Source organism: Strongylocentrotus purpuratus, unplaced genomic scaffold (genome assembly GCF_000002235.5).
Source record: "Strongylocentrotus purpuratus isolate Spur 01 unplaced genomic scaffold, Spur_5.0 spur5_scaffold_10, whole genome shotgun sequence".
Classification (NCBI taxonomy): Eukaryota; Metazoa; Echinodermata; class Echinoidea; order Camarodonta; family Strongylocentrotidae; genus Strongylocentrotus; species Strongylocentrotus purpuratus.
In genome coordinates this window covers 4,635,623-4,659,506 of record NW_022145595.1, presented here as the reverse complement: position 1 = coordinate 4,659,506, position 23,884 = coordinate 4,635,623, and the positions used below count along the sequence as shown (strand labels likewise).

At 37.9% G+C, this 23,884-nt stretch overlaps 2 protein-coding genes across 5 annotated transcripts in view; one reads left to right on the top strand and one right to left on the bottom strand.

Moving 5' to 3' along the window:
• LOC584795 (set1/Ash2 histone methyltransferase complex subunit ASH2) overlaps positions 1-21,196 on the top strand; it is a 40,251-nt gene extending 19,055 nt beyond the window's left edge. For 2 of the 4 annotated variants that reach the window (XM_030979266.1, XM_011676371.2), the window contains exons 4-16: positions 249-341; positions 1,016-1,104; positions 3,464-3,651; positions 3,827-3,919; positions 4,601-4,703; positions 6,900-6,999; positions 8,085-8,296; positions 8,953-9,030; positions 9,180-9,269; positions 11,220-11,413; positions 16,642-16,734; positions 17,252-17,350; positions 18,677-21,196. In XM_030979266.1, coding sequence (XP_030835126.1) covers positions 249-341; positions 1,016-1,104; positions 3,464-3,651; positions 3,827-3,919; positions 4,601-4,703; positions 6,900-6,999; positions 8,085-8,296; positions 8,953-9,030; positions 9,180-9,269; positions 11,220-11,413; positions 16,642-16,734; positions 17,252-17,350; positions 18,677-18,856 — 1,612 coding nt within the window. In that variant the 3' untranslated portion in view covers positions 18,857-21,196. Of the gene's footprint in view, positions 1-248; positions 342-1,015; positions 1,105-3,463; positions 3,652-3,826; positions 3,920-4,600; positions 4,704-6,899; positions 7,000-8,084; positions 8,297-8,952; positions 9,121-9,179; positions 9,270-10,153; positions 10,475-11,219; positions 11,414-16,641; positions 16,735-17,251; positions 17,351-18,676 lie in introns of those variants that run through there. The other 2 variants (XM_030979267.1, XM_030979268.1) reach the window with 2 other exon arrangements.
• Positions 20,802-23,532, bottom strand: LOC105443329. The gene is made up of 2 exons (XM_011676372.2): positions 23,146-23,532; positions 20,802-22,289 (listed from the first exon to the last, which is right to left on the bottom strand). The coding sequence occupies exons 1-2, from the start codon at positions 23,530-23,532 to the stop codon at positions 21,714-21,716; spliced, it is 963 nt and encodes a 320-aa protein (XP_011674674.2). The 3' UTR covers positions 20,802-21,713.
• Positions 23,533-23,884: the final 352 nt, after the last annotated feature.

Below are 23,884 nucleotides of genomic sequence, written 5' to 3'. Positions count from 1 at the left end.
CATTCTTTTCAATTGTGTCATGTGCCCAAACAGGTTATACAATGAATAGTGAGCTATGGTGGCTTTTGTATGTGTAAAATGCCTCCTTTAATGATCCTGCTATTTTGAAACTCCTTCAGGGGAAAACAAATCAAGGAAACTCAGGAAATGTCCTTTTCATGAAATGCTGGTAATTCTGTTGAGCTGTATTTCTTTATTTCAACTTCAAAATATTTTATTTTTTTCTCCAAACTGTTCTTTGCCTGCAGTGGAGAAGGAAGAAACTATGAAGATGTGGAACTTCAGTGCAACCAGTGCTTCAAATGGTTCCACAAGGCATGCATTACGACTGTTAATGTTGTGTAAGTGTGTCTAAGTTTCAAGTTCATGTTCAGTTTACTATGCCACATAAATTATGCCTTCCTTGCGACCATCTTGTATCACTGTATATTATTTTACCTACCAAAGCAGGTCACTTCGTTGGTTGGTCATACTCTCACATATATATATATATATATACAGGGGTTTCCTGAATATTTAACTTTAATTTCGGATCACTCCCAAAGATTTGTCTTCCTTCCTTTGCACCCAAGTGATGACTCCTATCAATGCCTTTCTCATTCATTTTTCACTACATTTCATTTATTTATTTTACAAAGTTATGTACCGGATACCTTTCATAAAATAAAAAGGAATACAGCAAGAAACAGACATACAAGAAAATACAAATTATTGACAAAAAATGGGAAAATAATGAGTAAAGGTGGTAAACTAGTACATGTATGTGGATAAGGAAAAACAAAGCAACATTTGCTTTAGGGTTAATCCCCAGTACAATGATATTACATTGTAAAGCAAGGGGTTAATTTTGATCTTCAGCTTTGGTCTTTGGCTTCTCTCTCTCTCTCTCTCTCTCTCTCTCTCTCTTTCTATGGCTTTGTTTTACCAGTTTTAAACACAAATTATTCTCAGTAATCATTTATGTCAGATAGTATTTAAGTTTATTATTCCTTCTGTCTCTTTATATGTTCCACAGAAATACTCTTCCATACATGACCACCTACACATTCTGCTGTAAGAACTGTAATGTCAGCAAACTGGAGACTTTCAGCAGAAAAGTTGCAAGTAAGTAAACAACAAGAAAACAACAACCATGACAACACATTGATGCTGTGTATAGGGCGCCAAGTGAAACTTCTATAATTCTTTATCAAACTGGAGAATATAGCAGAAAAGTTGCAAGTAAGTAAGTGGGGAAAAAAAAAATATATATATATATAAAACTTGGATGCTGATTATGGGGTGCCAAGTGGAACTTGTCGTTCCTTTACGTCAAATTCTATCATTTTGTTACGAAATAAGTCTGACAAGTTGATTTTTGGGACATAATCAGTCCTAAGACTGATTTCAAGAACAACGTCAGAGGCTAAGATTGATCTCATTGGAGAATCCCTAATTCTGTTACAGATCATGAGTGATATACTTGGTGCCCTGTAGACAAGTAATATATTTGTCAGCCACCTACATCGTGTTGTAAAACTTTTTTTGAAATTTCTCATTTAGTTGATTACATATGCAGAGCTGCCAACCATTCCGTTTTTTCCTCCAAATTACGGTATTACTTTTTTTTTCTTCATAAATTCTGTTTGTTTTTTGTTTTTTTTAAAGGTGAAATTCAAAGAAAATCACAAATATGTCAACTAATGTATCACTAGAAACTGGTAAGCTAACAGATGGCCATCGTACAAGTTTTAGGTCAACTACATATCGGGTGATTTATAAGAATACAAATACAACCACCTCCATATACGAGAGATTCGCCAGAAAAATAACGATGTTTTAATGACATCACAATATGGACCAATACTGCCCAAGCAGACGACATCCCATTAAGAATGAACATAATTGCAAAGCTATTATTTGTCAAATTATAATGAGTTTAGTGGATATAAATGTAATGGCATGTCAAACCATTCAAAGGGGATATGACCCGATTCTGATAACTAAAATCTTTTGCTTGTCAATACACAGGATAGGGGTTAATTAACAATCAAAGAAACTAGATTTTCAAATTGAAAAACCCCCGGAATGATATTAAGGGCAGCATTTGTTCCCTCTTGAAACGCCAAACTTAGCGCGGTGTGTGCAGCTGAATATACAATGGCGTCTCATTTTGTTTGCAAGCGACAGATTCCTTTATTTTTGTATCGCTGCATTCGTCATCAAAATAAAACCATGCGCGGGTTTTAGAGTGAGGCAATAGATTATACATTTAGCCTGACGGTAGTGAAGTAAGAGAAAGAACTCAAGAGAAGATGAAAACACAGGCACTGAAAATGTGTGAGATGTCATGGGACATCGTCTGCTTGTGCAAATCATGTCCATACTGTGATCTCACACATCTCAGCAGCATTCGGAGAGCTCTGCAGGTGCTATGCCGGGGCTGTACTTATGCGTTTTGTAATTTATAATAATCATCACTTCAAATGTTTCCAAGCATTGAATTTGGATAACCTTGTCGAATCAAAGTTTCAACTTTCAATAATGAAAACAAAGTTAGTTTTTAAAATCAATAAATATCTACTTTAATAAAAAAAAATTACATACCATTATATGTGCGCATCAAACAACTGCCCTAAAATGTTGATTTGATCACAAATTCAATAGAAAACTAAGTTTAAAACCTACTTGAATACATACTTGAAGTGAAAAAAATTATCAAAAAGAATGAAATACCGGTACTGATAATACCAAAGTTTAAAAAAATATTAAAAAACCTGCTTGTATGGAAAAAAATAGCATAAGGAATGGACATTGAAGTGTTTCGCACTTGTTGTAAGTTTCATTTTAATGAATTCCTTTTTTTTGCTTGAAATTCCTTTTTTTTTTCCATCATGATTCCTTTTTTTTGGTCGCACAAGGTTGGCAGCTCTGCGTATGAGTCCAATGAAAACAAATTTGGTAGAGCAATAAGAAAAATCCATTTAAAGAATTTGAAATATGACACTTGATTGCTTTGTATTCTTATGGGTATCTTCAGCATTGAAATCATTTCTCAGCTTAGACTCCTTGTATATACAATTTATGAAGAGATTTCTGCTTTCATTTGTATTTGAGGAGTGTCGTGGTCGAGTGGTTTAAGGCGCTTGACTGGAAATGCGAAGATCGAGGGTTGGAATCATGACACGGCACTAATATACTTTGGCAAGATATTAACCTACACTTGCTACTCTCCACCCAGGTGTTAAAAATGGGTACCCGGTAGGATGCAACCATCATTGTTGGTCAAACAGTTTTTGAAAATCAAGTAACACCTAGCTGGAATGCTCCCCAGGGAGTGGAGATTGTGCACACAGTGTGTGCGGGCAAGCACTGAATCCAATGACCGGGTAATAGTATATATGTGAAGCACTTAGAGACATCTGAGATGTATTAAGCGCTATATAACAGCTGAATATTATTATTATTATGTTTATATTGACAGACTTCAAGGAGCTTTGCCAGTGTGCCCTAGCCAATCTCCAGGCCCAGCACAAGACACAGGATCCACCCAAGACCATGTTCTCTAAAGAGACCGACCTCATTCCATTCATCGATACCCACTGGGAACAACTCACACCCATGCCTCGACGCACCACCATCACGTGGCATGGCACCATTGTCAAAGCTATGGTAACTATTTTACAGAAGCCAAATACTTTATAATATAAATATTGAATTGAATACCCGCCCAGGTATTTGTCATGTTAACTTAACGATCTAATGCTGTGGCTTTAGGCTTCTTTCATTTGAAATTTGCTTTAATACCAGTACTTATTTTCATTTTACCTTCATTGTAATATGCCAGATGAAAGATGATGATGTGTTTGTGTGCAAGGAGAAGCCAGACGACCCTGAAGCATCCGATGCAGAGTTCCCAATCTTCGGCCTACTTGATCAGGTCAGTGAAACTATGTCATCCTTTATGTTGATAGAAATTTTCATTAATTGTCATAACCAACTGCAATTGTGCAGAGTTAGCATATATTGTTAGTGCATGCGCCGAGGTGTCTTAAAGCCCCTCTGCACTAGTTTGGCCAGGAGGGATTAGAAGGATTAGTGTGGTCACTGACAGGTGGTTATCGCATCAACTCAGCTCTCAATCAACATAAGAAAAAGAGGATCATGGGGGACCAACGGGCACCGCTTAGGCGTTGTTTTCTATATAGAGGGATCAAGTAGGTACATGTAGTACAGTGGGGCTTTAAAGATTTGCATAGGCATCCAGTTTAGATTTTTGACATTCCGTATTTGAGTCTATTGCAGTGTTTTCGTACAATCTGGTTGTAGTTCGGTTTTACGATGTGCAGTAATATTTAAAACTTCAGCTTTTACAGGTTTTATTATCTGTTGCATTTTGTATTTTCACAATGATATCATGAATATACAAATACGCTTTAAATATTCATGTTTTTGTGGTGATTTGGAGGTCTTCATGGAGCTAATAAACATATACTGAATTGAGGTAATCAGTTGTCTCTTTTGTGCTGAGTTTTGTTCATTTATCATGATTTATGTTTTTAGTTAGGGGGGTGAGATTCTCCAACCTAACAATCCTTATTATTTGTTATTCTATTTGTAGGATCTTTCCAAGATAACGCCAAACTCTGAATCCAAGTTAGGAAGCAGCCTTAAACTAGACAGCTCTCAGAAACTCAGCTCATCTCTCTCAAGCTCTCTCAATGGTGAGAAAAAAAGAGAGAAAGTGGAACACGTGACCAAATATAAAAGAGTTATCTCAAGTTCCAGGGTTTATAATCACTGCAGAGATAGACTTACATGTAGTCTAGTACTTATCATGTTAAAATGGTTCTAGGACACTAACCCCCCGGACAAATCACCCCCGGCAAATTAACAGAGGGACAATCAGCCCTCTGAATATTACCCCCGAGGACAACCACCCTGAGCACAATTACCCTCCAGAAAATTATCCCCCCTCCCCCTCCCCGAAAAAAAATCTGGGGGATTTTCCGGAGGGCGATTGTCCAGGGGAAAATTGTCCTGATGGGTGTTGAAATACATTGTGAGATATTGTATAGAAGTTATTAGGAATGGTCATTATGTTGTATAAAATATATAATTTTAGTGTAAGCGTTTGAAAGTGCATACAGTGAAAATCATCGCACACAGAGATGCATATATGGGACTTAAATACATATGACGTAAGAATTTGGTCCAAAGTTTTTAGTCATGTTTGGAATATACATGTAAGGGCTTTTTAAGAGCAGTCCTCTTTACAAGACATGGCTAACACAATATTCTTTCATATAGGAATGAATGGAATGAGGAATCTCACAATGAATTTTACAATTTTAGCCGAGCTTGACTTTCTTTTAAAAGTTTTTGCAGGTAGACTTGGAGTTTCATTTTATTCCATTGAAATGAACAGGCCTGATAAAAACCCGATTTAAATCGGTTTCCCGATTTAAAAAAAAAAATTTAAACCAATTTTTTTTCCCCCCTATTTTATCCTGATTTTCCCGATTTCCCTCTTATTTTCTCTATTCTTCCTTATTTTGTCCTATTTTTGTCCCAATTTTTCTTTCTCGAAAGGGGGGAATGTTGTTAGATGCCATTTTTTCCCAGCGAATCCTCTTTTTTTTATACTCAATGTGGTCGTGGTTGAGGGGAAAACTATCACCCCTGAATGAATAAATAGAAGATGATTTCCATAGTAATGGCTCAGGTTCTTTCACAAAGAATTTGCATAACTGAAGATTAAAGAATTTCTTTTAATAGATTTTTTGCCTTGTCAGAATTAACTACAGCCATTTCTGAAAACTATGTTACCTTTTATGTTAGTAAATAGCACTTTTAATGGTATATGTAACACATTGAGATTGCACTTATGAATTTTTTTTATTTTTAGATATCAAAAACTATATGGGTTAGTCAATTTTATGGAGTTATAAATTGATGACATGATTAATATAGAATTGTAGTGATGATTAACATACCTCTCACATGATCACATGAAACACATTTACAGTGGCACCTCATTATAAAGAAGGCTGTTTTATCAAACTTATTAAAACAAGGTAATTTGTTGTATTACTTTGTTGTATTGTATTATGTCTTAGCCCTGCTAAAAGGGTAATTTCCCTGGTCCAGAGTAGTTTGTTTTAATGGAGTTCCGCTGTAAAACATAGTCTTAAAGAGAAGGTTGAGTTCTGGGGAGAGGTGAAAAAAATAATTTGTGAGCATTTGCATCGTTGTTATGCAAGTGTGGAAGAACATCAGAGAAAAAAGTATGGCTCTTCAAATGCCTTCATATTCTAAATATGACAAGTAACAGTTTAAAAATAAGAACCTCATTTTCATGCCACATTTTTGTGTAATCCCATATACATCTTTCTGTGTACAGTGCTTGTTACTTTTACCAAGATTGGGCCAAATTTCTTATCATTTTGATGATTCCAGAACCTTGTAGTACACACCAATTCTTATATGCTACATGATCAACTTTTTCTGATTGATTCCACACCGTTTCTTTCGCAATGCAATCGCATGACCAGGGGGTACGAGTTTCACAAAGATCATAAGTCGAACTTATCTCTAAGTTGGACTTAACAATTATGGAAAGCCGTTAGCATCTATGAAAATATTTGGTAAGAGTTATTTTAAAAGGCGCAAAATGTCGATTCAAATCATTCATATTTTCTATTATCAAGGAGATTTCATGTTCTTAATGTGGAATTTATAAAATATTAAAATACTTGAATTTTCACTTTTGAATATATTTTATTTCAAGGCTACAAATGGCTCTCCATAATTTTTAAGTCCAACTTAAGGTTAAGTTTGACTTAGGATCTTTGTGAAACAACCCCCAGAACTCAACTTTATCTTTAAGAACACCATCTCTTGTCTTGCATTGCTTCTAGGTAACTCCAATCTGGTATCATCACAGAGGATAAGCAGGAGCGCTAAGAGGAAAGGATTTGATAGCAACCAGGGAGTGACGTCAAGTAAAAGAACCAGAAGGTACAACTGATTATGTGCCTTTCAGATATGTTTGTGTGTAATTATGTCTTTATATGTGAACGATGCTTAAAAACGCGTAGTTGTGGGCTCTCATGGGGAATTTGACACCATTCAGTTGTTAAAGTGTGTGTTGTTAATCACCAGGATTAGCCTTCAGTTTTATGACCAACAGGCCTTATGTAATACTCTGCATTTCTCAATAATAACTCCATATGTAAAGGTCATTTTCTTAAATTTCCCTCACCCAAAGAGTCTCTCTGAGAGACTAGGGAATATTTCTTGATGGGACCGTGGGTTTACTGTGTAGACTTGTACACTCATTAATAGTATTTTCCAGCAAGTCTGGTGTCAGTTAATTATGACCTACTGTACATGGAAACTGTCTACCATCTCCCTTTAAAGCCCCTCTAAAGTGTTGAGAGCCCAAAAAATTTGATGGCAAAATTTCATTTAAATTGTATCATAATGTGAAAGAGGATGTCATTTAAGACACATTTCTACCTAGGATTTTCAAAACAAATGTGTTTGATGTCGAATATTGATGAAAGAATACAAAATTTAGATTTTCTGCGTACAACAGAAAACCCAAATTATGTATTCTTTTATCAATATTTGTCTTCAAACACATTTTTTGGGGAGAATCTTTGCAGAATTGTGTCTTAAATGACATCCTCTTTTACATTATGAAACAATTTAAGTGAAATTTTGCCATCAACATTTTGGCGAATTTGGGACTCCCAACACTTTAGAGGGGCCTTAAAGGTACTATGTCCCATTTGCAGCCAACATCAAATTCTGTAGACCTTTGCAGGAGCTATGAATATGTCATGTATGTCCTATCTGTGAAAATTAAACGTTATCAGTGTCCTAATATTCAAATTATGCAAAGAAACCCGTTTATTTTCTAGACTTCACTGTCAGACACTAATTTATGTTGGTACTTTAAAAGCTAAAACAAATTGAAACCAAATTGTAATAGTAATAATCGACAGCCAAAAGGAATTGAGTAAACAAAATGCATAATGATATATCAAAAGTATTCAGTTGCTTTTAATGTCTGAATTTCATATCCACTCCGTTTTCAGTGAATTACCTGCATCTCAAAAGCTGCCTGCCCACGGCTACCCATTAGAGCACCCGTTCAACAAGGATGGTTACCGGTATGTCCTGACAGAGTCTGACCCCCATGCCCCTAGTAGTGCCTTTGAGGAGGACCAATGGATAGGCAAGCCCATCCCAGCCCATCTTTACAGGATGGCTCTCAGCAAGGATGTGCTCTTAGCTCTTCATGATAGGGGTAAGACCATAGAGAGTACAACTTAAGACTACTTTAAAACCACGGCATCATCTCGCAAAGAATTGCAATTGATAAAATTTGTTGGAACCAACTGTGTACTTAAGAGATGAGAGATTGTAAATTAATAATTGATTATAGAACTTACCATTAAAGATAAACTTGAGTACTGGTAATGCGATTGCATTGTGAAAGAAAAGGTGTGGAATGGATCAGAAAAGTTGATCATATAGCATGTAAGTAATGGTGTGTAATGCAAGGTTCTGGAGTCATCAAAATCATCATAAATTTGGCAGAGTCTTGGTAAAGTTACAATCACTTACACAGAAAGATGTATATGGGACATCACACATGGTGTCGGGGCTAGTACTACCCTGATTTCCTTATCTTTCTATGCTCATTACTCAGCCAGTATACATTTTCTTCCAAAATTGTTTCGCACATGACATTTATTTGTGATCTTGAACATTCAGTGTAAGTTTCGTTAGATTCTGTGAGAATTCATTTTCTTTTTTTACCAGAACTCAAGTTTATCTTTAATCGTGTGCACTAAATGTTCACAAATTTTGCCAGTGACTCAGATTCACAAAATATCACTACCACCAAACACATCCCTTTCAGTGCTGATAATTTGCAGACTTTTTGTTTCTGTTCTTAAGCCCCACAGCTGAAGATTTCTGAGGATCGTCTCTTGGTGACCGGGGACAGAGGTTACTGTATGACAAGGGCAACCCATGGTATCAGCAGGGGGTCATGGTACTTTGAGGTCACGATAGATCAGATGCCAGAGGGCAGTGCTACAAGGTTAGGATGGTCTCAACCACTAGGTAAGCTCTTGTGATGATTTTCAAGTTAATAACATACTGTATGACAAGGGCAACCCATGGTATCAGCAGGGGGTCATGGTACTTTGAGGTCATGATAGATCAGATGCCAGAGGGCAGTGCTACAAGGTTAGGATGGTCTCAACCACTAGGTGCTAAGACTGCTAAGAAAGCATGTAAATGCTTATAAGTAAACAACCAGGGGACCGACGGCCTCAAGTCCTCTCTGAGGGACTTGGTAATGAGGATTAATGCCTTACCAAAGGCATACCTTGTAGCATTGACTTGGTTTTGAACCCAGGACCTCCAGGTTACGAGACCACTTCTCTACCACTGAGCCACCGCGCCTCCTCATAGTAATAGTGATAATGATAGTGGGTTCTTGTGTAACGCTTGTGTCTGTCAGACGTGACACTCCTGTCGCTCCACAATTATAACCCCGGCTTTAGCAAAATGCATAAAAGTCAGTGATATTTGTTAATTAAAAGTTCTATTTTGATATATCTTAATGAACATTTAGCTAAAATGAAACCTCATTGAAATAGTATATGCATTTACCCCCTTCATATCCTAACCATGTGATTCTACCTCTGTTTGATAAAATTGTGATTTTCAACAATTAAGCATTTTGCGTTCCGGACGCGTCTGTTCGTGCCACTACATTTCAACAAGCTACCTTAGTGAAACTACTCCAAGGCACTTCAGGGGGGTGTTTCACAAAGACTAAGATCAACTTAAGTTGGACTTGAACTATGGCAGGCGATTTATGCCCTTAAAAAGTCTTGAACCAACCAGAGGTAAAAGAAATTAGAAATTATGATCTTTAGATAAAAAAATTCCTTCAATAATAAAGTATCAAAAAATGTCAATTCTGTAGATTTGTGAGGTCCTTGAGAGACCAAGGCAACGGTGAGAGCAACCAGTGGCATGAATGGCCTGCCATTCCAAGTCCAACTTCAGTCGATCTTAGTCTTTGGGAAACACCCCCCAGATATGATACCTCAGCATTTGAAACACTTCTGTATTCATTCAATAGGTAACTTGCAAGCTCCTCTCGGCTACGACCGTACATGGTGCAGAGATGCCAACCGTTACGGTTTCGCCGTATTTGTTACGGTTTTAATGCTCTTGTTACGGCGTTACGGTAAACAATCAAAAGGTTACGGGGAAACGATAAATAAAAGTACATTATAGCGAATGCCGCCTTATCACATAGTCTCCGTACACTGTGCTGCATGTCGCACGCATTTACTCATAAGTTCACTGAATTTGACTACACTGGATAGGCACTTTCGCGCACATGGTCCGTCCGCCGCCATCTTGTTTAATTGTGAAACAACACGGCCGCCGTCATTACTGCTACGTGTGGTCGTACGTTTTGGGAGGAGCATGGTGGTGGATGATCGTGCGCGCGGCGCCCGCAATACCCATTCAAAGTATAGTAGCGAAGACTTCGGTGATTCAGCGGGCGCATTGCAAGTGTGGTATACGGTGTGTTGTTGTTCATGAACGCCGGGCCTAGCGGCCTGGGCTGGTGTGTCTGTGGTAGTGGTGAGTGTACGTGTGCATGTGTAGAATACGAGTTCTGCCATTTGACTGTGGATTCGAATTTGTGGTTCGATCGACGCTTGAACGAGGTGTTTTCTTCCTGAATATTATCATGGATTCATTCAAAAGAGCGAGTACCCGAGGAGGAGATCCTTTGACTGCAAACCGATTTTTAAAAACGTTTTCACGCACATCTTTATTTTGGACTTAAAAATGGTAGGTTCGAAATGCAGTAAGAGTGATTGGGTGTTTGACGTTTCGCGCGAAAATTATGCTGCAGTGTCTTGCGTTCCGGAAAGACCCCCATTCGTTACGGACAAATTTGGTAAATGTTACTGACAGCCCTCCTATAGGGTTGGCATCTCTGCATGTTGAGAGCAAACAGTGGCATGAACGGCCTGCCATAGTTAAGTCCAACTTCAGTCGATCTAAGTCTTTGTGAAACACTCCCTTGTTCGTGCCCCTACAATTCACTAAGCTTATACTGAAACTACTTCAAAGCACTTGAGATACTATACCTCAGCATTTGAAATACTTCTGTATTCATTCATTAGGTAACTTGCAAGCTCCTCTCGGCTACGACAAGTTCTCCTATTCCTGGAGGAGCCGTAAGGGGACCAAGTTCCACGAGAGCCGGGGGAAGCGCTACAGTGAAGGCTACGGAGAGGGCGACACGTTAGGATTCTTCATTCAGCTTCCAGAGAAGACAGAGAAGGATCCAATCATCCCTCCGACCTACAAGGACAGAGTAAGTTAAGGATAGACAGAAATAACCATCTGGGCTCTGTTGCATAAAACTTACCATTGATGGTAACTTTTCCATCAGTGGCAACTACCATGGTAACAGGGCTCAACAGCCAATCGAAATCAAGGTTTCCATGGTAGTTGCCATTGATGGCAAAGTTACTATCAATGGTAAGTTTTATGCAACGGGGCCCTGGTATGATGAATTCTGTTGTCACCCTTCCCTATACACAGGCGGTAACCCTTGTCACCTGCACAATGAAGGGATATACTGGGGAATAGTTTGTCCCTGGTTTTTTTCTCCCAAAACATTGTAGAGCAGTGTGTGTGCAGCGCTTTGTAACCGCAAGGAAAAGGCGCTATATCCAATATATTTTTGATTGGATTAGATTTTTCTTTATCTTTATCAGTTTGATTTAGAAAACAATAATTAGAAAGACAATAGATCTAATTTCATATACATGTACTATTAAAATAACATTGATAATCAATGTAAAGCATCAAAATGTGATGACTTACTTTTAGCTAATCTGTCTTGTTTTGTGAAGCTACAGAGCGCGATGAGATGGCAATCACACACAAACTGCATTGTGTAACCTCCCCACATAACACAACACCATACTTCAGTCTCTATATGGAGGTGGTCAGTGGAGCCAGGCGTAGTGTCAGGGGAACAACTGTTTACATCAGAAATTGAAGTTTTAGGTTCTAATTGGGGACAGCCCATGAGACCTGTTGGTCTTATAAACCCTCAATTGCTCAACAATACTACCCCCTTACTGACATCATTGTTCCTTACTTTAATACCCACCCATAATCTTCATTCTATGAAGGACATTTTTAGACTCGTAATCCCGATATCAACTTTTTCCTCTGCCGATAAATGATTTAGTGTAACTGCTTCTAAAATCTGGAATAATATACCATACTCAATTTGAAGAATCGAAAATCTGTCACCTTAAAAAAAAACACCAAAGACTCATCGTTTCCACATAGCTAGGGTTTGTGTACCTTTTTCATATTTCTTACATTGTAATCCATATGGTACTCCTTAACCCTACGTTAAATGGGGGGGGGGGTCAATTTGACCCCCCCCCCCCCTGTAGAAATTTCGCGACTTCTCCGAAACCGTGGCAGATATAACATTTTCCTTTCCTGACTTTTTTCTTTTGAGTCTTACGCATCTTTTAAAACAATTTTTTCAAAAATCGGATGTATAGTTACAAAGTCATGTGACCTTTTGTCTACGCATGCCAGCCCGAAAATCGCTCATTTTTGTGATTTGTGTACAAAACATATGTAAATGTCATTTTTCTTAAAAAGAGATAAATCATTGGTTATTTTGTCTTGTTTAAAGTTGAGGTGTTTGTTTTGGGGTCAAAATAGTGAATTGTAGTTATAAATGAAATAAAACAACAAAAACAACTAGAAATTTAATTCGTCACGAAGACGAATAAGGTGGTCTGTCTAAGTCTTTTGATAGAATTGAGAATGGGAGAAGTTATATAGACATGTAAACAATGATGATCATGATGACCATGATGATGATCATGATAGTAAAGGTGATGATGATGATGATAATGATAATGTTATATGATGATAAAAACGATAATGTTAATGATGATGATGAGCATAAGCATGATCCTGACATCTGATTGAAAAAATAAGGAAATATTTAGATAGCAAATAGTCTCAGCTACAACATACTAAAATTTGGGAGAAAACAGTTGAATAACAACCTAGATACTGGTCAAAACACCTTGTCATGCAGATTCATGTTTTGAAAAAAGTGACCTCCCATAGACATAACACGCAAATATGACAAATTATGCATTGTCGCCTTTAATGGAATATTTAACTATGATGACGTCATCGAAATGAAAAATGAATGGCATATTTTTGATAGAGAATTATCTCAGCTACAACATATTAAATTCTGGGAGAAAATCGATCACCGATAAGTGAGATAATCTCAATTAAACAAAGACAAAAATGACGTCATCAATCAAATACATTTGTTTGAGTTTAGATGCCAATATGATGACTTTGTTTCACTTTGTACGAGTCAGGGTGGTATGAAATCATATCTACAACTCATGCTTTTTCCAACCATGATATAAAAATTGGGGGTCGATGGACTATCTGAAGAGCTATTTCGATTTTTAAAATAGCATGTTTTTGATGAAATTTGCATTATATTGCCTATAGCAGCACGCGCGGATTTTGAACTTTGACGCACGCTCACGGCCTTATGAAATATGAAGAGTGACTGAAATTAATGTTAATTGTCAATTACGTTAAGAGGAATCCAAATCATGTAAACATTTTTAATTTGACCTTTTCCGCGCGCTGTGAGCGCGCACACCGCGCGAGGGGACACGAACGGACGGAAAATTTTGAAATGCTTAAAATGACCTGATTCGTACTCTCGTTTAATAGTTAAGTGATTTTGAGCAATTTTAAATTTTGACGCGCACATACGCGCGCGTCATGACCTTTATGTGACCTTTGATGACATGACCTGTTGACCCTTGACCTGAAGTATATGTGATATGAATTTGAATGAACTTTGAGTACGCATCATGAAGATATGATGGATAATGTGATTTCACAAAATGGCGTCAGGATGACGTCACGATAATTTGTTGACCTTGAAAATGTTCCTGTCACGTATCATGATGATTACCTATAACTGTGTCAAAATTGAGAAAAATTGGGTGGATGGATATTGAGAAATCGGTTGCACAAAAAAGTGGAGAAATAAATAAAAATAAATAATAAATAATAAAGAAAGAAAATTCTGACGAAATCAATAGGTGGTCTGTTGACAACAGACCACCTAATAAAATACATAAGTTAAAAAAACAATGAAATACATAAGAAATTATCAAAACAAGAGATAACATAAGGAATAACCTGGCTCTTCAAATGTTTTGTGTTGTATTATTATTCCAAATGGTCCTAACAAATATAAGTAGTGAAAAAGAATGCTTCAATATGAATAATGTATGAACTATGGGCAAAAATGTGAATTTTATGACCTTATTTGCATAAATTACCATATTTTGCGGCAATTTTTGCGGCGATCGACAGTGAAACGGCTGAGATCTTAGGGGGGGGGGGGGGGTCAAATTGACCCCCCTCCCTCCCCCACAGTAAAAGCTAAGGCTGTGCACAACTGAGGTTCCCGAGTACACTCCCAGGCTTACAAGCGAATACTTGAATATATTCGGACGCCATGTTTTTTTATAATTTTTTTGAATTTTTTTGAATTTTTTTTTTTTTTGCCACCACCATACCTTTGGAGCAGTATCCCAGTTCTGTAGCCGAAAACGCATGCAATTTTACTTCGAGTTGCAGTTGAAGGCGCCGATTTAATAATAATAATATCAGTAAACAATGCTGTTTTAAAAACCAAAGATGGCAGAATAATCCATTTTCCTACAAGTCTAAACAGAAAATCCAGACATTTGGTCCCAGTTTCTGAGTGGTGAGTTTGACAGTGCTCGAGTTGGGAAACATTTTTACACAGGCAGGGGTAAGCGTCAGCCTGGACAGATTTTTTTTTTTTTTTTTTTTTTTTTTGCGGCCGAATATTCGGTTGTCAACCGTGCGGGTACTCGAGCATTCGACTACACGTCGCAGCCCTAGTAAAAACCTGCTCTGAAATAGCCCAGTTAAATGATACCCAACTTGATGTTGGCTCTTCTTGCTACATCTGCCACATGATCTGAGAATGATAGTGCAGAGTCAAAAGTCACATGTGCATCTTATAGGCCTTTTGACTACTATTCAGAAGGTCACATGTGCATCTTATAGGCCTTTTGACTACTTTTCAGAAGGTCACATGTGCGTCTTATAGGCCTTTTGACTACTATTCAGAAGGTCACATGTGCGTCTTATAGGCCTTTTGACTACTATTCAGAAGGTCACATGTGCGTCTTATAGGCCTTTTGACTACTATTCAGAAGGTCACATGTGCGTCTTATAGGCCTTTTGACTACTTTTCAGAAGGTCACATGTGCGCCTTATAGGCCTTTTGACTTCTTTTCAGAAGGTCAGTTGTGCGTCTTATAGGCCTTTTGACTACTTTTCAGAAGGTCACATGTGCGCCTTATAGGCCTTTTGACTTCTTTTCAGAAGGTCAGTTGTGCGTCTTATAGGCCTTTTGACTACTTTTCAGAAGGTCACATGTGCGTCTTATAGGCCTTTTGACTACTATTCAGAAGGTCACATGTGCGTCTTATAGGCCTTTTGACTACTTTTCAGAAGGTCACATGTGCGTCTTATAGGCCTTTTGACTACTTTTCAGAAGGTCACATGTGCGCCTTATAGGCCTTTTGACTTCTTTTCAGAAGGTCAGTTGTGCGTCTTATAGGCCTTTTGACTACTTTTCAGAAGGTCACATGTGCGTCTTATAGGCCTTTTGACTACTTTTCAGAAGGTCACATGTGCGTCTTATAGGCCTTTTGACTTCTTTTCAGAAGGTCACATGTGCGTCTTATAGGCCTTTTGACTACTTTTCAGAAGGTCAGTTGTGCGTCTTATAGGCCTTTTGACTACTTTTCAGAAGGTCACATGTGCGTCTTATAGGCCTTTTGACTACTTTTCAGAAGGTCACATGTGCGTCTTATAGGCCTTTTGACTACTTTTCAGAAGGTCACATGTGCGTCTTATAGGCCTTTTGACTACTTTTCAGAAGGTCACATGTGCGTCTTATAGGCCTTTTGACTTCTTTTCAGAAGGTCACATGTGCGTCTTATAGGCCTTTTGACTACTTTTCAGAAGGTCAGTTGTGCGTCTTATAGGCCTTTTGACTACTTTTCAGAAGGTCACATGTGCGTCTTATAGGCCTTTTGACTACTTTTCAGAAGGTCACATGTGCGTCTTATAGGCCTTTTGACTACTTTTCAGAAGGTCAGTTGTGCGTCTTATAGGCCTTTTGACTACTTTTCAGAAGGTCACATGTGCGTCTTATAGGCCTTTTGACTACTTTTCAGAAGGTCACATGTGCGTCTTATAGGCCTTTTGACTACTTTTCAGAAGGTCAGTTGTGCGTCTTGTAGGCCTTTAGAAGGTCAGTTGTGTCAATTGTGATTTGTTAAGTTTGCAGCATGAAACTGTTATGAATCTGGACCCCTCTCAAACTTTGCGAACATCGTTGCACATGAAAGTTTCTGATTTTACAGTAATAGATAATTCTCTATTTCCTTTGCTATTCTTTTGTTTCAGGCCCTGATTAAATTTAAGAGTCATCTGTATTTTGAGGAGAAAGACCAGACATCAGAAGCAGAAAAGGCTCTCGTTCCTACGACAGGCACAAAGGTATAAAACAAGGAAATATTGAATACAATAAAGATGATCGTTGCAAATTTGTATTCATCGACTCTGACCAAGGAATACAAAGCATGAGTATGTACTAAAGAGTTATGATTTGTAAATTTGCTGTTGACTGGAAGACTTTCAATCATTTCTTGATCAGTCACAGCTCGTTTTGAAGTAAGACAGGGCCCAATTCTATGTGATGGCAACATCTTTTTTCACAAAAGCTAGACTATTTCCTCCATAATTTTCTGATAGATGAAAGAGAAAATAGATAAAAAAAACATATTTTTAGGGTAAGGATTTGAAACAAAAGATTTAAAAAATATATTTCAAAGTTAAAGGTAGTAGAAAAACAAATTTTCTTTCTTAGTTTTAGGCAACATTTTATTTTGAACGGGGATGCTCCCATCATCACCAATGTGTGACTGTTATCCATTGTCCCACATATTGTTTTTGTTGTTGGAGTTATGTATATTTGCTTGGAAATAAAGCAATATTTGTGTATTTATTTTTCTAGATTATCTTCTTCAAGAATGGCCAGAGCCAGGGAGTTGCCTATGAGGATGTGTATGAAGGGGCATACCACCCAGCAGTCTCTCTTTATAAACAGAGCATCGTAAGTTCAGCTGGTTTGCCATAGAGTATGGAAGCATGACGTCATACTGGCCAAGTTGTCAAAGTTGCTAGTTCCAAATATAATTGTGCTAAACAATGGTGTGGTGATCACACCTGCCCCAAACAATGAATTTGCCCTGCTCTAGCCCCTTGCTTGAATGTTTTTGCGTTGAACCTCATGCACAGGTTTTTATGCCTCCGCTACTAAGTAGCCGGAGGCATTATGTTTTCAGATTGTCCGTCTGTCCACGATCGCGTTATCTCAAGAACCAATTGATGGATTCCCGCCAAACTTGGGTCATGTATGTATCTTGCAGAGCCGATGAACTGATTATATTTTGGGGTTGCGAGATCCAAGGTCAAAGGTCACAGGACTCTTTATGTATTCAAAAATAGCTTGTGATCACGTTATCAGAAGAACCCATTGATGGTATCTTGCCAAACTTGGGTCATGTATGTATCTTGCCAAACTTGGGTCATGTATGTATCTTGCAGAGCCGATGAACTGATCAGATTTTGGGGTCGCGAAGATCCAAGGTCAAAGGTCACAGGACTCTTTATGTATGCAAAAATAGCTCGTGATCGCCTTATCTCAAGAACCCATTGATGGATTCCCGCCTAACTTAGATCATGTATGTATCTTGCAGAGCCAATGAACTGATTAGATTTTGGGGGTAATGAGGTCAAAGGTCACAGGGCTCATTATGTATGCAAAAATAGCTCGCTTTTGTTTTGTTTTGTAAAATTGCTCCATGGCAGAGGCAACATTTTCGACTGCGCGCGGTCGAAGGTCCATCTAGTTTTGTTTAGAACCAGTAATGTGGACGACAAGCGAATATGGCGGAATAGCACTTTGGTACTCTATACCAACCTGAATAATATTCTGAAAATTATATCTTTTATGTTAGCAAAAGTATGTTAATTGTCCTTCATAATAATGTGAGATTTTCTCAATGAATTTCAACCAAGTATCTACCTATAGGTTTGTAAAAACAGAGCAGTACAGAATACAGTTCTCGTCACATAGCATATGTTAGCGAATTAGTTAAGTGAATTATCACATTCCTTATTTAACTGGCGCTAGATTTTAGTCGAAAGGAGAGAATGATCTGGGATTGAAAATATGTCAGATTTAGTTTATACCCATATTTGTGTAATGTACTTTCATCAAGTACTATTTGTTATTGTTTGCTAAAAGTGTGAAACTCATTCACATTCATGATCTAAATAGGGTGCTTTTTTAAAGTTTATTTTCGAATGAAGAGATAAATTCAGCAGTTGAATTTTCTGCATGATAATTTTTTTTTTGTTAATCATCTTTTTTCAGGTCACTGTTAACTTTGGGCCAGACTTCAAGTACCCGCCAATATCGCTCCAAGACTACAGACCAATCAGCGATCTGGCCTACCTGTCGGCCGTGGAACAGACTATATCAGACATTCTATTTATAGTGGAGCATGAAAAGGACTACGAGTTGGCTGCCCGAGGCGTTCTCATCGACATTTAATTTAACTCCGGGGTCTAAGATTATTTGAGCTGGGTTCTGTGGATGTGTGTCACTCCATAGTTGAATGGCATCCAACAAGCCAAGTCACCTTTTGCGTGTTTATATCAAGAAGCTGCAAACTCTGGAGGTCTGTTTACTTATGGTCTTGCAGTCCATGTTGAACAGGTGCTTGTCACTGAACCTGCACAATGACCTTACACTGGAGAAGAACACAGCACTAATGTCCTTTGGCAAGACATTAATCTACCCTTGCCACTCTCCACCCAGGTGTTAAAGGGGTACCAGTAGGAAGGAATTCCTTGAATGCCTTGAGCACCTTGCATGGTGGATACGTGCGCTATATAAGAATCCTATATTATTATTATTATTATTACGATGTCACTTTGGGTGGAGATCTACTCTGTAAAGATTCTCTTGGGAAAAGATTTTATTTGCATTTATTTTGTCTTACTAAAGAAAAAATCCTTGCTTGATGCAAGTTTTAGTATTGACAATTTTCTTCCAGCTTTTTGGTGATCCATAACAAGGTGATATTTCTTGTGAATATGAACATACACATTCTTCCAATGCTTATCTTTCTCGCTATTTTTGCTTACAATTAGTGTTAGGGTAGCTGTAGAAGTTTCATGAATGAATTTCTGGTAAAACTTGGCAAATATTGGGTGTATACAGCCAGCATGACTTGAGTAACTATATTTATTTATTTACTTCCACAAGGATTAATATTTTACTTCAGATACCTAGATTTGGCAACTTTTCAGTTAAGATTCTAGGTTTGGGGTGAGGTCAATTAAATTTGGCAAAAACTGTATCCAAATTTTCTGTTGGCTGTGTCCTTTATACAGGATTATTCATAACTTAGGGAAAGTACTTCAGTCAAATCCCAACCAAACTTTAGAGATAATTATGTTAATAAAAAATTGAAAGAATGAAGACACACTTGAGCATTCTGATGTCTACTATCAGAGAAAAACAGGAACGAAATGTGTAAGATAAAACCAAAAGCTAAAACTAGCAATTAAAGGAATAAAGCAAGAAACAACTGTTTTTAATCAAATCATTCTACGTTTATTAACATAACAGCGATTCAGGTCTTAACAATGACATAACAGTTCTACTGTTCAACAATCCTTAAAAGTGAAATGCATTGAGCTATTGAGAGTAATTGCATGTAACCTGGTAATTCTCTCATCCAATATTTAAATTGTATAATCTGTTCTGATGACAGAAATTCTATTTTATTCTTATTGTACTTACATGCCGGGACCTGTTTCTGAGCACTGTTTTATAAAACTTGTTATCAATAACAAGTCACAACAACTGCCATAAGCTTCTGAAGTTCTTGCATTTGATTGGCTGTAATAAACTGTGATAGAAAAGTGACCCTTGTTATTGATAAAGGTTTTATGAATCAGGACCCTTGTTATCTATAACAACTGCTCAATTTCTATGAACAGTTTGCTCTCAGCCAATCAGATGCCATGATTTCAGTAGCTTATAACAGTAGCTTGTAACTTGTTATTGATATCAAGTTTCGTGAAACAAGACCCAGATCTATTTAACCCTTGAAATAATCTTGTCCTTAATGACTTATCAGAAACTGTCTATATCCAAAAGTGAACAATATCAGACAGTACCTGTATTTCTGTATCATTGCAGCTATTGTCGGTCACATGTTCATAGCCTCAAACTTTATTGAAGTTGTAAAGATGAAAATGTGTACAAGGCCCTGTCAAAATTGGATTTGTGTTGGATATGTTGGGCCTTAATGAGGACAGATCTAATCAGCTACAAGTTGACTAGTCTGACTTCAACGAAGCTAGCAGCCGACCGGGTCTTTGTCTGATCTAAATTTAAAGCGACTTTGTAGGATGTCAATCAAGAAGAAGTCACATTTGCATATCACTTGTACATGTATTACTGGTGTATTTTTTTGTTGTGAAAGTGTTCAGTTCAGTCTAGGGAACCGTTCAATTAATGCTGAATTCTGAAGCATAGCTTCTGAGGTAGATATGATATGTGTTTCAAATCATACTCCTGAGCATTGTATATGAAATTTTGATAATTGGGGAAATATCCATTTATAAACATGAACACAGAAGAAAGCTTAAATTAGTCAGACTTGTGTCAAAGAATTACATTAGCAGTGGAGTTAGGAGCCATAATGGCATTCACTCTGTGTTTGTTTTCGCTCTTCTGGCTTCAAGATAGACGATGTTATCTTGTATCAAACTGACCAAATCTACGTCAATCATAAGTGTGACTGCCTTTTTGTGGTCAAGCTTTTGAAAAAATGTGTAAATATTTTGATGATTTGTAATAAAGCCCAACATACAAATATGTTAAAAACCGAGTACTGCCCCTGATTTCTATCCCATGGGGGCTTAACTTCCGATCAGAAGACTTACAACGCTCAAAAAAAATTATTCTGGTAGTATTTGGGACCACCTCATTCAGGAAAAAATTTACAATGTTTAATCTTCCTTGCATTTATCCAATGTGAGATAAATATTGTACTATTAACAGCACTGCTAGTAAGTATATCATGATTCTTGAAAACAAACTCAATTTTACTTTTGATTCCAGACTATTCACTGCTTCTCAGACACAAAATGTATAATTCATGTGCTCAAGAATTTCCCCTATAGAAATACTTATTTTCTATTACATTTCATGTCTACTCAATAAATATATTATGCCATCAGTCGTCTGATGACAAAATGACACATCTGAAAGTGTTCAAAACATTTTCAAGTTTCACAATTTAAACATTTTTTAAAACTAAAGATGAATCAAACAATAAATTCTTAACTTTTATTGTATGAATTTTATGATTTCCATCGGCTATGAATTTTCATCATTCTTGTTTAATCAGTGCGACTTCATTACTCTTCAAAGTTTCACTTTTACTGCTTTGAATGGGGTGAGAGGAATGCACAACGATTCCTTCACGTACCAGAGCATTTTTGATATTCCTAGTCTCATTCCTGGCAATCTTGATGGCCAACCTGAGTTCCTGAAGGTCCCATTTGACGTCCTCCGTCACCAACCTCTTAACACGCCGCAGGGAAGAACTGACATAGTCCAGCTTGGAGAGAGCCACCTCCAGGCGGCGGTCGCACTCGTTTAACCGCAGGATAGAATCTCGGATCTGGTTGTCATGGCTTGCAGACATTCTAGAGAAGAACTCGAGGTTCTTTTCCATGACGGTCTGGACCCGTGTCTGTTCCTTGACTGCCTTTGAGCTCTCTGAAGACAGCGTGCAGGCTTCCTTGAACACCTTGTCCAAAGTGGCCTGATTCTGGCCCTGCTTCAGGAGCTCAAAGGCAGTGTCTTCAACGTCCTCTTTGAGGTTCTTGAGTTGGTTGCGGAGCCTCTGGAGGACAACCGAAAGTTCACGCACTGTCCTGGCCAGGGTTGGATCAGAGTATACCTGTTGGGATTTTCAAAGAAACTTGAATGCAAATGGAACTCAAATGACGCTCTTTGCAGGGCTGATTTAGGAGATTTTCTTGTCGGCTCTTAATTTTCATGATACCCAAGGAAGAGCCCTTTACAGAAGGCTAGGATTACTTTCCTATAATTGCAGAATCTGTGAGGAAAATTTGGGCAGGTTAATGAAAAGTATCATGAGAGGCAGATGTAAAAGGGTATAAGGATGAAAGGCCGAATACCGAGGTAGAATACCAATACCAGAGTTATCCAATAGTCAATGGACTGATCAAAGGGAGGTAGAAAAGCATAATTATATTGAATTCTTTAAACAAAAATGTAAACACAACATAGAATGGATGTCACAAAACGAGATGAGGGCTGATGTGACATTCATTCCAGCATTAAACATTCATTCCGAACATACACTACGTGCATGTTCTGTAATATTAACATGACTTATTCACATAATTGCGACTTAATCAATATTTTCCTATCTGACATTACTGTTTACTAGGTTAATGATATATGTTTATTTTGCAAATGAGTATTATTTTTTGTATAAACGTTATAAACGATGTAAATATGTTCATGTTTATTCAGGGCCCCATGGAAGACCACTACTTATTGGTGAATGGGCTACCCTGTCAAAAGATTAGAAATAAATAAATAAATAAATAAATTAAAAGATTTCTGTTCCTGAAATCTGTAACTTTATTGTCTGCAGATTTAGTCTGACATCCTACCCCCCCCCCCCCCCTCCATGGGAAAAAGTGATCTGATGGTGCCCCTGTTTGCACACTAGAAGTTGTCAGAAATCCCATCACTGAAAAGACATGGAATTGATATGTTTCTACCTGAATTGTAGCTGGGCTGACGGTCTGGTAACTGCCATCCTTTGATTCTCCGCTGACCGACTTCCCATCGCCACCTCTCCCGTTCCCCGCATCGCCTTTACCAAACTGGTCATTATTGCCCCCGCTTCCCCCTTTCTGGATTCCTCCTCCCTTCTTCCCCCCTGCTGCCGAAGATGAATGCCGCCTGCCCCCCGTCCCAAGGCTGTGACTCTGTCGAGTGCTGCCTATGCCGAGTATGGAGGGGATGTTCGGCCGGTTGAAAAGCAGGATCATCGGTCGAAATCGACCAAGGCAGACCGGCTTCATGAGCGCGTTGATCAGGAGCGATGCCGTGGTTGAATTGGGTTGGTAGCGGACGGAGCGAAGAAATCGTGAGCTTAGAAACATCTTAGTGCTAGAAATCTGAAAGAGGAGATGGAAGGAATATGTTTTTTCCAATTATTTTTTTCTTGTCCTACTTTTGATGTCGACTAGCTGTCTGAAGTCTGAACGGGAGAGGATTAACCGTATATTCTAAACGGAATTTCACTGTTCTCGTGGCAAGATTCATCGCTTGTAAAACCATACCTTTATAATAATAAAAACATCACCGTCATCAAAAGAACAATAACTTAGAACCACCACCACCGTCATCATCATCTTCATCACCATCATCATCATCATCACCGTCATAATTATTTATACCATCATCACGCCCATCTTCACCATCATTGTTTCCCCCTGATATTTATCATAATCA

Excerpts from the sequence above, each read along its gene's own strand:
- LOC105443329 (XM_011676372.2), bottom strand. The coding sequence starts at position 23,532 with ATGTTTCTAAGCTCACGATTTCTTCGCTCCGTCCGCTACCAACCCAAT. Across the intron at positions 22,290-23,145 it reads TCAGCCCAGCTACAATTCAG|GTATACTCTGATCCAACCCT; the intron begins GTAGAAACATAT and ends AAATCCCAACAG.